The following is an 18,073-nucleotide window of genomic DNA, read 5'->3' on the forward strand; positions in this document are numbered from 1 at the left end:
TAAGTTATGTTCTAAAAGAGATATTTTTCTGAACCATGTCAAAAATTCAAAACAGTCAATAAGCGCAATGATTTGGAAATAGTGTAAATTTTGGAAATATTTCATTTATTGATTTTAGTGTTGATTTAACAAGGTTTTCCAGGAAGATTTTCTAATCATTGTATGTTCATAGATTTTAATCAAACTATCAGACACCTGTTGTTACTGTAATTCAAGAAAAAGTTACCCTGATCCCCTTTTAAGTGATTGATAATGATTTCCTAGCCTTGAGACACTCATAGCTTCTATTTGACCCATTCTGACTTCACAGATATCAATAATATTTGTAATAGTAAGTCCTCAACTGGCCAAGTTTGGCATGTGGTTGATATCTTTATTATATTGATATAATATTTGTTATTTGTAGCCGTCACAAAGTGAGAAATCCAGCAGACCTGAAATTAAGAAGAATATGTCTGAATTATCAAAAGCTAGAAAAGATCTTAAAAGTAAGTATGGTGTATATTTGTAAGCCTTAGATAAAGTTTGACTATACAATGTAATGTTCAGAGGCTGTATATATTATTCTGTATAAATTATCATTTTAAAATCTTGAAAATGAAATTTTTATTTATATATATTAATGGATTTTATTTTCAGAATTAAAAGAGGAGGCAGAAATGGGTAGTAGAAGTCGTCATGGTAGCGGTGCTTCGTCGTCAGGTGAACGAACTGATCCGCCCACATCTGCACTATCGTTAATCGAGAAGACATTGGAAATGTTACAGAAACGTTTAGAAGATAAACGAATTGAGGCTAATAGACCTCATGATATAGAGGTACTTTATTTATGATTTTTTCTCGCATGACCTGGGCCAGTGCTTGTATACGACTCATTACAACCTATGTGTTGCATGATTTTGCCCATTTTCATTACCTCAATGAAGAGCAGAAAAGTAGGATGTAAAACTCCATTTCATTTCATAAACTCGATTAGGAACAGAACAATAAGATGTATCGTCCAATCAGGAGCAAAACGCCATTTCATTATTGTTATTTATTATTTTAGACAATGAGAAGAGATCAAGTTCAAGAAGAAAAATTAGCCATTCAGAAATCTCTTCTACATTTTGAAAATTTACATGGTCGACCTGTAAGTATGGAATAAAACTGATATAAGATTAAATTGTAAAATCTAAGGGGCTGATATAAAGGGGCTGTGTGTACTACAAACTGTGTATGTTAAAGGGCTATTGATTATTAGAAATGGACAAGTCATGATAAATTTCTTCAGACAAATAAATTGATAGATTGTTTCATGAAATATGTAGTATTCCTGATTCATATATCCTTGTCATGTATTTTCCAGTAAAATTAATTCTGCTGTGGTTAAATTCTGCCAATTCAGGGTTTTTACCATGAATTTTTGACTATTTATATTAAATTTTTGATATTATATTTTTTTCAGACTAACAAAATAGAGAAAGATTTGATGAGGCCACTCTATGATAGATACAGATCCATTAAACGTATTCTAGCAAAACCCATGTCGGTAAGTAACACGGACAGCTTTCTTCTTTAATCTTCTAAAGACATGATAACACAGGTACATGATGTGTTTACTCATAAATGAATATGGAGACGGGTTTACAATGGAGACGGGTTTACAATGGAGACGGGTTTACAATGGAGACAGGTTTACAATGGAAACGGGTTTACAATGGAGACGGGTTTACAATGGAAACGGGTTTACAATGGAGACAGGTTTACAATGGAGACGGGTTTACCATGGAGACAGATTTACAATGGAGCCTTGTATTCTTTGAGAGATTATGAAATCATGAATAACATTTTTTCAGCCTAGAGATACAGTGGAATTAGAAACAGTACCAGAAGATCAACTTATAGAAATCTCTTCTAAACCTTCCATTCCTTTTGTAAGTAGATATTCTTCAAAATTCTACTTACAGTGCAATAATGGTTCATTGGTTCAAAAGACTGGATATAGTGCCTAGTTATCTATTTGACATCTCACAACTTTCTATCGCACCTCTCCAACTACATTGTTGCAATAGATCTCGCCGTTTCTAGACTAAAAGGTCTAATCGTCAAGGCTTTAGAGACCATTGAGAGTTACCAAATATTTCTTGGGTTTTCATAAAATTCTCATGAAAAATATATGATATGATAGAGATTAGCAGATTGTGTTTAATAATACATTAAATTACATCACAAAAGGAGTTATTTTGACTTGCACATTGCAATGAAATTCCACTTAAATTGATTCCTGATTAAGACTGTGATTTGATTTTTGTTTCCAGCATGTGAAGATCCCTACAGCTGAAGAAGATGAGGAAGAATGCTATGATCAACTAGGAACTTTAGATTTTGCAGTCACTCGTGATTTTAATGTATTAAAGGATACTATTATACCAACAGATATCAAATCTTCAATTGTCTCCAATGTTAAAAAGAAATCTATCTTAGCCTATACAGAATGGCAGTCTACAGAATCTAATCTTCATGAACTTGACATGTAGGTTATATTGTTTATTATAGATGAGCCCCTGGGGGAAGGCCAAAAATGACAGGTGTCAAGCCGAGGCAAGGTCCAGGCAAAGGACTGGGGTCTGCCATAGGCCCCCAGAATCCAACGGCTTTCAGATGGCCCCAAGATGAATTTTGAGCATTTAGAGGGCTTAAGTTTCACTTTAAAATAAGACTTTTCACAGTCCCAATGGCCCTCCCCTTAAATACGCTACCAGGTTGAAAGGACTAACATGGAAACTTAAAAGTGTCCAGTCATTCAGATAGCACAATAAACCGAGGTCCCATGCGCTACAGACTGTGCCAGTTAAAACAAATTTTAATATCCCATCCTGAATCTAATGTGTTTGTAATTTTTTTTCAGCCATGAGTTACATGATGAATTACATAAAACTAAAACTGATAAACGTAAAATGAGGAGACAACTTCGGGAATTTGAAGATGACTTTTTCGAAGAAAATGGAAGGTAAGGTTATTCCCCCTTTATTTCCTCTTCGCCTCCTTATTTCATAAAGAAAATTCCTTTTGTGCAGTGGCATTGGTAAAGCTCAGTCAGTAGCTAATTGGATTGTCGTCTGCTAGACGAATACGTGCATTGGGTTCAAATCCTTGTTGAAGAAAAATTGCAGTGCCAAGGCCATGTATCTGCTTTCAACTGTATTAAGCATCCATGATCTGATTAAATTGTTATGCATCTTATGTTCTAGGTCATTTAATATTAAATAGTTTCTGAAAATTAATTAGATATTAAATACTAAATCATTTTGAAGGTCAGCCATATTGTTTTTAGCTCATTGACAATGTGTTTATTTCTAGGAAAGTTCAAAAAGAGGACAGAACTCCATTACAAGAAGAATATGATCAATATAAGGTAAATGTCTAAATTTATTATTAGATCAAAAATGTTTGGTGGCAAAAACAAAAATTTCCTTTAAGAATAACAAAACTGATAACTGCTCATGAGAATTTTAAGTAACTAACGTTTTTTTTAATATATCCGTGGTTTAGTTATCTATGTGACACCCCTAAACTTTCTATTGAACTCTTCCAAACATGCATACTTTCCATCAGTATGAAAGCTACATGAATGAACGGAAGAGTTCATTTATAAGATAAGGGTGTTTTTGTTTCCTGTTGATTATGTTTATGTTTGCTTAAAATAGCAAGTTCTAAATAATTTTAATGGTTTTTGCAGCAAATCAAAGCCAGATTACGGTTATTGGAAGCCTTGATAACAAAACATAACACATCAGAAGCTTGAAAGATAGACAGATAAAAGACTGGTTGTGTGAGACACATGCTAGATAAAGACTGGTTGTGAGAGACTTGTGTTAAAACTTTAGTCCTAGTTACATCTGTCTCAAAATAAACACGGATTATATTAAATCCTAGGTATGAGCGGACATTTTAACCCTTATTGTAAGGGTTTACTTTAACCCTTTGAACTTTAAGTGTCCGATGATGAAACCTCAAATATACTGAGATTTAAAAAATACAGTAATCTGATTGGTTAATAAATGTAAATTTAAAGGCCAATCAGATAACTTTAAAAGCTTGAATTTTACGTAAAGATGATGTAAAATTTCTCCCTATTGTTATAATTAGGCATGACGAAAAATAGCGTGATGGGGACCTTTCGTGGTTGCCGCTGGCCATCACTTGATAAGGGCTGCTTTACAGTCCCGTCCCCTCAGTTATTAATGTTTAATGTATCACCATGATATTAGACCTTGGGGTCAGGAGATCATCAGAGCATCCGAGTTCAAATGGTTAAATTAACAACTTGAGTCAAAATTTGGAAATCAACAAATTTTGAGTTTTTTAATAAAGAATTTGAATATTTTGTTGAATATTTTAAAGAAAAAAGATGTTATTAATGTGCCTAGAATTTTGTATTGTTGTTTTGTTTTTAAATATTATACATATCTATATTCTAGTATATTATCTTGATCTATCGAGTGTTCTTGAGTTGGACAATAAATATCCCTTGATACAAAAACACTTTAAATCAACATCACCATTGTGCAGTGTCTGACCTGAGTACTAGTTACTAGTAACAACATAGAATAAGTGACCTCTTAATCGATTTGACCAATTACAAATCCTGTTACAAATTAAATATAGGATCTATATATTTTTGACCAATGACTGATAACGTTACATATGGTTTATGGAGTAGCTCAGCAACCTCAGCTTGTCCAATCAGAGTTCGTCTTACATTAAAATACAGAATTGTATTTGACATTTGCAGCCTCTATAGAATTTTAAACATTAGTTTTGATGAATTTCTAACTTAAAACTCCTCTACCAATTAAATTAGTGTTGAGAATATCATGTTTCTGAATCAAAGGTTAGATTTTGTAAACTGACTCGAATTCCCTTGATAGATCAAGATGATATTGAAATGTAAATATATCAATGTAGTTGTATAATAATAATAAATCATTTTTAATTCACATCAATATTAGGCCAGAATTTTTATTTAACAGTTTACAAAGTGACATTTTTTATTATGAAAACAAAATTTGGAAAAATGTCATTCCTATTTTGAGCTAAAAAACTGAGTTTTCCTGTTGATGAAAATCTTTTATACTTGAAAAGAAAAATTCCTGGCCTTACTTGTATTATCTGCCTGTAATTTGACAGTCGTGTCAAAGTGAAACATCTCATTAAAACTAGCAGATGTTTTTTCATAGAAAGCTTTGGGTCAAGAAGTACCTTCCTACTATTTATGTAAAATTCTTAATATATGTAAGCTTCATGTCTGTTTAATTGAGATAAATAAGAACACTATTATAGATATACTAGTCCTTTCTTTAATTTCTAGTTTCAATTCACATACAGGAATCTTTATCAAGCATTGTTTATTTTTCAATATCATTCAAATCTTCTACTCATTAGATATTGTTCAGTGAATTTAATATTAATAAGTGAGAAGGAAGTGAAGGCAGGGAGTTTACTAGTATTATATTGATGTGAATTATTAAATGATAGTGTGTAAAAACTGTGATATTTAGATGTGATATAATAAAACAGTGTCATATTCAGATAATCCCTCATCTTCATTTCAGAAGGGGCACGCGGTGTCGAATTAGCCGCCTGGTGGATTCGACGTCTCGTGACCCTTCAGGATGAAGATGATATTCCCCTAGTGGGGCAGTGCTATTATTATTATTTATTGTCATCTTTTTGCGTAATTTAAAAGAGTAGGCTAATGCCTGTCATGGCAAAATTTCCCTCATTGTACACTGCATGACTTCATTAGCTATGCATTTGCAGATTATTTGGAGGTAAAACTTCCATTTCATTTCATATTTTGTTCATCTGACACGTTTGGTATTTCTGTTTTTTTTTTTTTGTGCACACTCTAAAAGTATTTTGATTTTAATTTTATGAAATTGACAAGATTTTTAGAATGTTGCTACATTTAATTCAATGATCTAAGACCTTGGTCAATTTATCTCAATTATATTCAATATGTTATTCTGTTTGACACTATATCAGTGTTTTAATTTTTATCAGAGGCTAGTTAGAGGTCTGTTTCAGCCTTATTTTGAACAAATTGTTACAGAAAAGAAAAATATCAAACATTTTGTCCTTCATACTGTATATTGTATTATACTCTCATTGTTTGTACTAGCATAATAGAGACTATAGTCCTTGTCATCCAGTCATTTATTCATATTGTCCATCTCAGGGCAAGTTTTGTACATCCGTAGATATAAAATGTATGAATATTCATGTGAGAAAGTAGGGATATAGGGGTATAATTATTTAGCTTACTAGCTGAGAGAGCTTAATTTCAGCCTACTAGCCGAGAGAGCTTAATTTCAGCTAATTATTCAGCTGACTAGATAAAGAGAGCTTAATTTCGGATATCTCAGTAAGAATATTTGACATTGAGATCATTTGTAATTTATATTTCTTTATGAAGTTTTGTCAACTATTAAAGCAGATAATTAAACAACCATATCCCTTTAATAATTCTCTTAAATTTGTAGTTGCTATGTAAATCATAGAAAGGAAATGTTTTATTTTGTATCAGAATGTTAAATCTATGATAGTTTTGGGAAGCAAAGATATTGATATGGATGTAATTCACCAATTTCCAGTTGCACGACCCACTAGAAAAATTGTCTAAATGAGCCATATAACCAATCGGAAGCCATCTTTTTATTTTATGCCAAATCGGAAGCCATTCTTTGTTTTTATGAAATTCAAAGGAAAGTAAAGTGTGTTGTTTTGTAACTGTAAGGTGGTGAATTAAAGAAAACTAGACAAGTTGAGTACTATCTTCTTTCTATAAGAAACAAATGAATTTTGTTTAGAAATTGTAATTTTCCTCTCATGTTGGAAACTTTACTAAGAGTTTATACGTCCACTTTACTAAAAATAAGAAATTTTGTATTGATAGCCTAGAAGTTTGGTTAGTTTTGTATTATTTGATGTTAAGATTTGAAAGTTTGAGTGTGGTCTATAGATAAAGGATAATGGCGATTTAGGTAAATTTGATACTGTGTTGACAGTTGAATGATGATTTATAAGATGTAAAAGTTTAATAGTTCGTAGCCCGGTGGGTCTTAAAATGGCATTTAGTAATTAAGTATGATATATAGACACAGTTTTAACAAGCAACAATCACTGGTTAAAGTTTTATGTAACTTTTTGACGTGTTGTGTATTCTGTGCCTGAGGATGACGGGGGAAACACATCAAAACGATGCGTAAAACTTAAACTAATGATCGTTGCTTGTTAAAGCTGTGTCTATAAAGCCAAATGTGTTTGTATTTTAGAAAATTCAAAACTTCGAGGGGTTGTGTGGTAAGAATGGACAGTAAAAGTTAGTATTTTTATAAATGAAATGATTGCAGATAATATTTTAGATTTGAATTAGGTTTTTTTAACTTTTTATTCTTGTATATATTTCGTTTGGAATTATTGTATTGAAATATGGCATTTGTAGAATATTAATAAGGCCAGGCCAATTTCATGTCTTATTTTAGTTTGATATTTGGTGGGAAAGAATTTGTTGAACTATTAAAACATTGAACTTGTCCTTGATTTGTAATTTGTAAAGAGTCATGTTATTCATTTTTACATTGTGACATGCCACTACAACACCCCTTACTTTGATATTGAACTCTCCTAAACATTCAATACACTGTATTATATTGATTGAAAGTATGCATGTGTGGAAGAGTTCATTAGAGAGTTAAGGGATGTTTAGAACATGATTGATAGGGTCTACATTATTTCAGCTTTGCTAGCTGTTAATACCAAGGTGTTTTTTGAGCGAAGATTTGAGTGTGAACATGCAAAATGAAGTCAGTCTTTGATATTTATTCATTTCCAAGACATTAACAAAAACAATCTACTGTCAATCAAGAATTGAGAAGTTGAACAATTTCAAAGAAGTTCCAATGGTCAATCTAAAATTCAGCTCATGATGATAATCATAACTAACAAAGTCTAGCTTTCACAGAGTTAATGAATTTAGAAATTAGCCTGGACAGTTGTCCCCCCTTTGAGTCTGTCTGCAGCCCATTAGTAACCCTAGTTACAGAAGGCTAATGCCACCACTGTTCATCAATATGAATCTTAGATTTTGATTTGATGGTTCTTGGATACGATTAATAAATATCATTGATGGATTATAAACAATTTATTTTGAAGTTTTGTTGTTTTAATTGGTCAGGCAGACCACTTTCATTGTTTTACGACATTCTATGTTTTAGCAAGAAATATGCGATGTATAATAATTTCACATTAGCCCGTTCTTACTGTACATAAATATAAATTATTTTCCTATTATTATCATCATTATTATTTGAATATGTATTGTTGAATTTTCATTGACATAAAATGTTGGTCATTTTTATTTGCTTTCTTTTATTTTCTTAGAATTTGCCGTTGATGACATGACCATACTACACAAGTACTCAAACCTACTTTGTAAAGAATGAAACATCTTCATGTGCAGTTCCTTGGGCTAATAAAATGGTCTTTTATGGCTCTAGATTGGGCTAATGAAGACAGGCAGTGACATGCAATGAGAAAGACATCTGCCTTAGAATAATCTTTTTGATTGCATGTGTACAGCTTATATCATATGAGTAGATGTTTTTCTCAGAACTGAGGAGGTGGTTCGGATGGGACAATAAACCGAAGCCTCGAGTGCTACAGACTGTGCACGTTAAAGATCCCTCGACAGTCGTAAATCGAAAAAGATGGCTAAATTTCCCTCATTGCCACATGCATGGCGTTGCCCGTCTGCAGAAAAGTAGGACGCAGAACTCAATTCATTTCATTCTATTTTAGCACTCTGGGCGGCATCGCTGCAAGGAGAACCCAGTAGAAAAATCTCAAGGTATTGACAGGATCTGGGGAATATAACTGAGCCACCTTCTGGAAATGCAATTGAAATAACCTTCGTATCGATAAGGACAAAAACAACACTTATTTCTTACAAATAAATATTTCTATTTTAATTCACAGCATAAATCAAAGTTTTCAATATCACATTATATTATAGATGAATTGAAAAAATAACAAACCAAATTAGATAAATTACTGAGTTTAAATTGTTTTGGTCAAGAACCAGCTGCTGTTTTGATTTATTGCTATTTTCTCTGCTAACATCAACAAAACATAAAATTTTAATTCAGGTTGACTGCAATTCAACTACAAATGGGTAAATACAACCCAAAGAATTTTGGTCATGAACCAGTTGGTAGACAGGATTCTTCAGTTCTTGTTCAAAATTTTTGTATTTTTAGTTTTTGCTCTACTAACAATATTAGAAATATAACCTATAACAAAACATCAGTTATCAGTTTAGGTCTATAAACCTATTTCAGTCATCAGCCATATTGAATCCAGAATGAGGCTAATAACGCAAACAAAAATGTACTGTTGTGTCACTGCAATAAAATTGCCACCATTGCTTGACTTGTTAAATGTCTCAAACCTTATCAACATCATTAAAATTGAAATTAACCTATTTAATGACACTATTCTCAACGAGAGGTGAAAAAGGCTTATTGCTTGTGAACTTCATCACTTGATTTTTCTATTTCATTTGTAATAGACAACAGTTCATTATCACTCAAATCACAATCGGAAAAGTTTTTAGAATCTGAATTCTCTGCGTTCATTTTTTCTACGTTTTCCATCGCTTGAATCAATAAATCATCGTCATCAGAGTTGGACATGAAATCATCTTGTTCTAGAAGATAGGTCGGTAAATATTCTTTAGGTATTTCATGCTCTGAAAATATAAAAACTTGTTACTCTTGATCTAAAATCCACTCACTTTTAACCATCTCAACACTAGGGGTCACTCTACTAGCCAGTGAAGTGAATTCTCCTAACACACAAGATAAACTTTAAGTTATATATCTTACAATTCATATCAGGGTGTATGACGTTTTTTTTATTATACACTCAGTGTTCAAAGGGTTAAAATATGAGTGGTCACAAAAACTCATGCAAATTCATCCAGTTTTTGGTGAACTTTTTAATCAGAGGACACCCATAATCAATGTTTTGAGACAGAGCCTCATTATCCCACATGACCCAGCTGTAAAAGGGTACACAGGATCCTTGTGAACCTAAATTGTTATCTAATTAACTGGACACATTTTTATGGATAACAATTACTTTAATAAATAACTTAAGTAATTGTTATCCATATAATTGTGTCCAGTTATGCATTACTCAATTACTAAATGCCACTTAAGGAAGTTAACTTGATATCCTTGAACAATCATTGTCAAGAGGTTTAAGCAAGAACCAGTTTGTCGAAAGGATCCTCAAGAACCTAAGTTGTTATCCATGTGGATATAAGGTTGTTTCGTTATTTACTGACTCTAAAATGTTGCCACTTTAAACACTTATTAGGGATGCTACCTTTTTTCGGCACAATAAAAGCAGGGATATTTACCTTGAGATTTGAAATCTTGTTTTTTACAATCAGGATCATGACATTTTTGATAATAAACTCCCCTTCTGATATCGACTACATACCTGTAAAATATTACATTTCTTTGTCATAAAACGACCTGACTTAAATCTCACTTTGAGATTTTAAATAGGCAATGTTTTTGGTCTAAGGGGAACAATGGCACCCAAATTGCCTGCAAACATGAACTCTTCCGTATGTTTAGGGCCACCTATGTCCCCCTGTCACACAGTTTCTGATATTCATAGCTAAACTTAATTTAGCAGTCTCATAACAACTAGTTACTAAATAAACAAAATACACCATCTTACATAATATTATTACTTCTATGTTGTCTGTTGATATTTTCACAATATCTATATTTAGCTATATCGTAAATCAGTAACTCTCCATTGGTAAAATATGTCCAGTGACGTACGTAACCATGGTGATCACCACCATTAATTAAAGTCTTGATATATCGATCTATTTCTGGATACGGTGAACTTCTCTCTCCTTCTAATGTAGCTAGATTAAAGTTAACAAAATAATGTTAAAACTTTGCTGATGTTCATTGAGAGAGTACCAAATGGGAATAAATGAAAGTGAAATGAGTTTTACGTCCTACTTTTCTGCACCATCTGAGCTAATGAAGACGGAGGTACAAATGTAGAAAGGGGGTACAATGGATCGAAATGAGTAGGAATTAGGAGTCTAGAGATCTTAATTTCTGCAGTTTAAGCCATATTCAATTAAAAATGCAATGATAATGGGAACTTGGATCTCTTTGTGAATTTTAATTTGAAAAAAAATCACAAATATTGATGAAGCTCAAGAGAAGATATTGTGATAATACATAACATACCTTCTGTGTTTTTATTTCTACCAGGAAAACAGACGCCCTTTTCATTATATTTTACATCATCACAAAATTTCAATATTCTTAATTCATCAGTATAACTAACGACAAATAAAATGAGAAAATGGGTTGTTAACGTTAAATATTTAAAAATGGCAATTAAAGGCATCTCATTGGATCATTTGGTCACATGTTTAATTGAACACGTGTTTTATGTTCCAATTTTATGCATCTTGATAACCTATTGAAACTGGACAATGCCATATCATGGGAAATAAGGGAAAAACAATACAAAGCCATCAATTACTGTAGATATCAATGAACTTAATGCCATGCAGTGTGCTATGAGGGAAAAACCACTAAAAGCAATACCTTACTTTAGATGTCACGGATCTGAGGCAACACCAAACAGTCTGCAATGAGGGAACCACAGAATACTTTCCCTCTATTATATGCCATTCAGTGTGCAATGAAGAAAGAAAATCAGAATACTATACCTTACATTAGATATCAATGAGGCTAGAAAAACATCTTCCTGTGTATTAGATAGAAACTGGTTGTCGTCTGATAAAACCAAGGGGTTATTTTTACCAAGTTTACTGGATAAATATAGTCTGAAATTTCTATTCTTAGTATATACCCCTGTAAATTAGAAATCAGTAATTACTTCATTACTTTCTTTAATATCTCAGTTTGTAGCAAATTAGATTGACGTCTCAGTTGGTAGCAAATTAGATTGACGTCTCAGTTGGTAGCAAATTAGATTGACGTCTCAGTTGGTAGCAAATTAGATTGACGTCTCAGTTGGTAGCAAATTAGATTGATGTCTTCTAGGACTGTAGAATATATCTCAGTTGGTAGCAAATTAGATTGACGTCTCAGTTGGTAGCAAATTAGATTGACGTCTCAGTTGGTAGCGAGTTAGACTGACGTCTTCTAGGACTGTAGAATATATCTCAGTTGGTAGCGAGTTAGATTATCTTCTGCATGGACAGTAGGATACTGTCTGTGTAGCAAGTTGGATTGTCGTCTGATTGTTGGGTGCAGTGGGTTTGCATCCTCTAAGCAAGTGCTACCAAGACTCCAGTGTCTATTTTTATTTGGCTAGTTTACAACTTTTCAATTTTAAGGGAATACCTACAGGGTTTCTTTCTTAGAATTGTGTAGTAATTCAACCAGGATTTTTACAGATATTTTTGACTGAAAGGGATGCCAATCCATATAAAATATTTTCGGAATAAACTTACCTGTGTCAACAAATGTTATTTTATCACCATTTTTATTATAAATAAATAAAGACTGTAGATCCTCCATATTGAATATTTCTAATAATTCATTCAACTCTTCAAATCTGCTTTCTGATTTTAGTTGATGAGAATAACCATGATGAACTTCATCATTATCAAGATTGTCTTCTGTATTGTTTGTTTCTTGTTTCATGTCTTTAAAATTTTCTGAACCTGCTAGAGTTGGTTCCCCATAATCAAATTTTCCACTGTTTAAACTACAAACAAGATTTGAGTTTTGTTCATTTTCAACTCCAGTCTTTTGAGGACTTTTCTTTACATTTCCTAGTAGTGGTCTGTCATCCTTGTTAATTTCTGAGTCAGCTAGAGTTGCCTCCCTTCTATCAAATTCAGCTTCTCTAAGGCTACCTTCCTTGTTGTTTCTTTGTTGTTTCCTATGCATATTGCTGCCTTGAATGTTTTCTGAATCAGCTTGAGTCGCTTCCCTTTTATTAAATCCTGCATCTTTATGGCTGTCCTCCATATTGGTTGTAAGTTTACTGTCTATTTGGTTGTCTATAGATACATCAATACCCGAGTCTGATAAAACATCTTTATATGTTATTATATCTTCTAATTTCTCCATTATCTCCTTTACAAAATAACCTACAGAAAGAATGGACTTTAAATAATAAGAGCTCATATGCTGTGTGTTTCAGATATAGATTCCTCATCAGAACAGCCATTTTTTTACATGGGGATAAATGAACTCATGCTTTAATCAATCAAATTCCATCATTACCTCACAAAATCCCAGCACTGGTAAAAATGAATTGAAATGAAATGAATGGAGTTTTACGTCCTACTCTTCTGCACCTTGTGGGCTAATGAAGATGGGCAACGCCATGCAGGGTGCCATGAGGGAAATTTTGCCAGGACAGCGACATTAGCCTGCTCTTTTTCGATTTTCAACTGTCGAGGGAACTTTAACGTGCACAGCCTGTAGCACACGGGGCCTCTGTTTATTGTCCCATCCGAACGACTAGACGCTTTTTCCATGTCAGTCCCTCTTACCTGCATCACTGACAGGGGGAAACCGGGTTGAAAAATCCGAAGGTATTATCTCGACCTATGCCGGGACCTTCAGGTTAGCGAGCAAGCGTCTAACTCACTGAGCCACCGCGGCTTCCCCCAGCACTGGTAAAGGTACAGGTCATCAGGATAAAGGATTATTAAAAACGGAACAAAAATTTTGATTAGACTGCTTCCTGAGAGTCTTTAAAGATACTCAACTATCTTTTTAAAAAATATCATTCTTACCAAGCTGTATGTTATCTTTAAATGCTGCTTTTTTCATTTGAAATATAAGATGTCTACTGAATTTATGTTCTGTGCTGAAAAAATTTAAAGAAAAAAGGTCAACCACCAAATATTCAGGTCCTATCATTCAATAAAAATGAAAATGGAATGTCATTAGCTAAAATTGAGCATTGGAAAAAAAGGTTCCAAATCTATTCATTTTAGACCGGCTGTGTTAGATTGATGAGTTCTGAACGGGTTCCATTCTAGGCCTCAATTGCAACCGGATGTCACATTCAATACTTTCCATTCTATTTCTTTCTCTGTCATTTTGAATTCAGCCAACCTTTTCTTGTTTTTAAACCTGTTCCCTTATAGTTTTGGTTGATTCTATGAATCTGGAACAAGCAGATCTCACCAATCAAGCAACATCTTAGAAATAACTTGAACATAATTACCTGGCATCTAAATTTAATACATCTGAAACATCACAGGATTCACTGAATCTCTTCTTCAACCAAAAACAAACATACTGAAATAAAGTTTGATATTCTTGCTCACACAATAAATCAATAATGGCATTCTGGACACCAATAGGTTGGTAGACAAGACTGTCTCTTAGCTAATATTGTTAATTTGATATATGTTCATGATGGACAGGACTGGCAAGACTGTGGCATTTATATCGCTAGGCAACTCTTTCATGTAGGTAATGCTGTATTTTTGGTATTTATATCTGGAACACCTGATGCTTTTACGACTTGGTTTGTCAACTCCATATCACTTACATACTTAAAAAAAATCAACATGGCTAACACAGTTATTATAAACCAGCACTTATCATTATCTCCCCTTTAATATTATCTCCCTTTTATCATTATCCTTTCCCGAGAAAAACATGGCTAACTTAATGTAATATTGTAAAATAATTTCTTTCAAATACCTTGATAAAGATTTGAACCATTTCTACGCCAGCTGAATCTGGATTATATTCTTTCATATATTCCAAATCAAAATATATTTTACATACGCTGCCTGTAAATAAATCAATCAATTCTTCACTATCTGTGGGTCTCGCAGTTCTGCTGAACCAAAGCGTTTTATGATATAGCTATCACAAAAGCTTTTGCGATAGTTATGTCATTAAAAACATGGTTTTAAAGGAATTGCAAGAACCACAGACATCTGATTGAAAATTCGAATGAAGCAAATTAATGCTACCAGTGTCCCTGATGCTCAAAGAAAATTTAGAAAACCTCTTTACATTCTCTTTAATAAATTCTGACGTACCTTCAGGTATAATTTCATAATGATGTTTCTTATCACAACATAACTGTCTGAAAATATACCACAAAGAAACACAAAGTTATCAAAAAGGAATGAATTTACTATATAATACTTGGCAGCCTTTATAAATTACTCAGTAGGAAAACTAACTTCAGTTATCTGAAGATCTCTACTTGTTAAACTTCAGGCTGAAGTAGATCAGTTGTCTGAAGATCTTTACTTATTAACTTCCGTGAGCAGAAAACTGAAATAGGTCAGTTGTCTTAAGATTGCATAGCGTGAGTAATAACATGTTTCAGTTTCTATTTTAATACTGAAATCTTACCTATAATAATGCCAAAACACAGGATAACTCGTAACTAAATATAACCTTTGACCTTTTTCTTCACCTATAACTTCCTTTTCATAGGAAAATACATGTAGATCCTGTAAACAGAGAAAATAGATGTAGATCCTGTAAACAGAGAAAATAGATGTAGATCCTGTAAACAGAGAAAATATATGTAAATCCTGTAAACAGAGAGAATTGATGTAGATCCTGTAAACAGAGAAAATAGATGTAGATCCTGTAAACAGAGAGAATAGATGTAGATCCTGTAAACAGAGAGAATAGATGTAGATCCTGTAAACAGAGAGAATAGATGTATATCCTGTAAACAGAGAAAATAGATGTAGATCCTGTAAACAGAGAGAATAGATGTAGATCCTGTAAACAGAGAGAATAGATGTAAATCCTGTAAACAGAGAGAATAGATGTAGATCCTGTAAACAGAGAGAATAGATGTAGATCCTGTAAACAGAGAGAATAGATGTAGATCCTGTAAACAGAGAAAATAGATGTAGATCCTGTAAACAGAGAGAATAGATGTAAATCCTGTAAACAGAGAGAATAGATGTAGATCCTGTAAACAGAGAGAATAGATGTAGATCCTGTAAACAGACAGAATTGATGTAGATCCTGTAAACAGAGAGAATAGTTGTAGATCCTGTAAATGGAGAGAATAGATGTAGATCCTGTAAACAGAGAGAATAGATGTTGATCCTGTAAACAGAGAGAATAGAAAGATATAAACATGTAAAGTGATAGAAGCATGTTCTCAGTTCCTCAAAAAATATTAAGACAAGTATTTATGGTAAGTATGGAATCTTATATATTTTAACAACTTTGCTCGTAATATATTTTAGGAAATGGGACTCTATGTAGCAGTTGACATTGTGACTACTGAAAACTTGGGCCAAATTAATATATAAGAGAAATGAAATGAAATGAAATGATTTTTAAGCTCTACTTTTTGCCCAAGTGTGTTTGTGTGTAATGAAGATTGGAAATAGCATTGCAGTGTGCAAGTATTTTAAATTCTGTAAAATACATTCCAGAATCATTGCAGACTACCTACCTCTGAGGTTGACTGAGCAAATCTAAAAGCTTCATTCTGTTTATAGAAGATTTTCCAACTGGAAGAAGGACCACCAATTCTAAAAAACATCATTAACATAAAACCATTCCCTTGGGTCTATTTTTTGGAATATAGATGGCACACTCATTAGTAACATATCAAGTTAATACCTTTGGGGTCTATCAGTAATAGGCATAGAGGCCTGAATTTGAGATTGTGGAGAAGATTGTTTTAGGTATTAGGCAGTAAACATTGCCTAGTCTCAGAAGCACAGGCAGAGACATTAGAATTTTTCTTATCTTGAGAAAGATTCAAACCCACAGCATTTAATTGCCAAGCAGTCGACAGTCGACTGAGCTATTCCACTGCCATGGCCTGTTGAATAATCAAAAACAATATCCAATTTTCTCACCTGGATTTAAAATCCTCAGGTAACGAATATTTACTCTGTTTTTGAACCTGTTGTTCAATCAATGTTTTTATTTCATATCTTCTTCTGAAAAGGTTAACAACAGTTTGATTAAAATATGTTTAAGACATATATGACTCTTGAAGTCGGGAGAAAATATCACATACACAAGACAATATTAAGCAAGTGTGCTTATTCCAAAATATTGACTTGGGTTTGTGATATGTTGTAGGAAAGTATTTTGGTATATATTCCACTTGGTCATATTTAACCTATGACTACTCAGTACAGTAATTTGAGTCCTGATTAATAAAACATGAGCAATGTGGAGAAAATAGTGTTAGATAAGTTGGGAATTGGCCATTGAAATGTATCACACAAAACAAATTATTTATTTTATGTTATCATTATCGACATACTTTCTGCATTTGGCTCCGTAAAATGATTTTGAATTGAAGGACTGTGTATGATCAGACATGGCTTGTTCATTTCGTGATCTAGCATATATCCCCAAGATTTAAATTAGATTTAGATCTAGATTTGCTTCTGATGATCATTGAGTTCAATGACTTCTTTCATATTTCCCCGCTAAAAAGTGACACTTTACTCTCTTACATCAAGACGTCAAAGTTTATCAAACCAAACAGCCTAAATTATTGCTACTGGATAATCACGGCGATCTTTTAAAATTATGAAACGACGAATTTAATTTTCCAAATGAAGTTATGTTGCCAAATCCACATGCAAGCACATAGCTAAAGTATTTTGGTACTTACAAATTGCTACGACATCTGAAATATAAAAAAAAATACATAGTCTCTTCCTAAAATAAATTTAGATATGTCGTTCATGGTTAAAATGAATTTGAGTTTTTGTACGTTTTCAGTAGACCTGATCATCTTAGTTCTATTTTATTATAAAAATTACATAGACATAACGACTGGAAAACAGACCAATTCCAAGATGGAAGTTCCGAAAGTATTTTCGGATGCCTTGCACAAAATATCTTCCTTTATACCAAAAGTGAGACCGGTGGAAATGTCTTCCGCAGCGGTACCAATTTACGAAGAAGCCCCGCAACATCTAACTCGAAATGTAATCGTGGCCAAGTTACTTTCGACGATTTTGGGC

The 18,073-nt window shown here is 32.9% G+C and overlaps 2 protein-coding genes across 2 annotated transcripts; one reads left to right on the top strand and one right to left on the bottom strand.

The window, feature by feature from the left end:
• Positions 1 to 1,051: 1,051 nt before the first annotated feature.
• Positions 1,052 to 3,787, top strand: LOTGIDRAFT_110353 (hypothetical protein; the record flags this gene model as incomplete). The annotated part of the gene is made up of 6 exons (XM_009047105.1): positions 1,052 to 1,132; positions 1,448 to 1,531; positions 2,301 to 2,515; positions 2,891 to 2,992; positions 3,343 to 3,397; positions 3,722 to 3,787. 6 exons carry the CDS (start codon positions 1,052 to 1,054, stop codon positions 3,785 to 3,787), a joined length of 603 nt encoding a protein of 200 aa, XP_009045353.1.
• A 5,201-nt stretch (positions 3,788 to 8,988) lies between these two features.
• Positions 8,989 to 17,538, bottom strand: LOTGIDRAFT_230191 (hypothetical protein). The gene is made up of 14 exons (XM_009047106.1): positions 17,362 to 17,538; positions 16,946 to 17,029; positions 16,534 to 16,612; positions 15,462 to 15,562; positions 15,140 to 15,186; positions 14,793 to 14,884; positions 14,308 to 14,381; positions 13,871 to 13,944; positions 12,572 to 13,216; positions 11,822 to 11,966; positions 11,331 to 11,425; positions 10,798 to 10,993; positions 10,469 to 10,551; positions 8,989 to 9,793 (listed from the first exon to the last, which is right to left on the bottom strand). Exons 1-14 carry the CDS (start codon positions 17,418 to 17,420, stop codon positions 9,564 to 9,566), a joined length of 2,004 nt encoding a protein of 667 aa, XP_009045354.1. The 5' UTR covers positions 17,421 to 17,538; the 3' UTR covers positions 8,989 to 9,563.
• Between the last annotated feature and the right edge of the window lie 535 nt (positions 17,539 to 18,073).

This window comes from Lottia gigantea (genome assembly GCF_000327385.1).
Source record: "Lottia gigantea unplaced genomic scaffold LOTGIsca_11, whole genome shotgun sequence".
Classification (NCBI taxonomy): Eukaryota; Metazoa; Mollusca; class Gastropoda; family Lottiidae; genus Lottia; species Lottia gigantea.

Bases quoted from the DNA above. Each gene is read 5' to 3' on its own strand.
- LOTGIDRAFT_230191 (XM_009047106.1), bottom strand. From the start codon at position 17,420: ATGTCTGATCATACACAGTCCTTCAATTCAAAATCATTTTACGGAGCC. The intron at 13,945-14,307 runs GTAATTATGTTC...AAATTTTTTCAG, and splicing joins GTATTAAATTTAGATGCCAG to CACAGAACATAAATTCAGTA. The intron at 10,552-10,797 runs GTAAGATGGTGT...AATATTTTACAG, and splicing joins CATAGAAGTAATAATATTAT to GTATGTAGTCGATATCAGAA.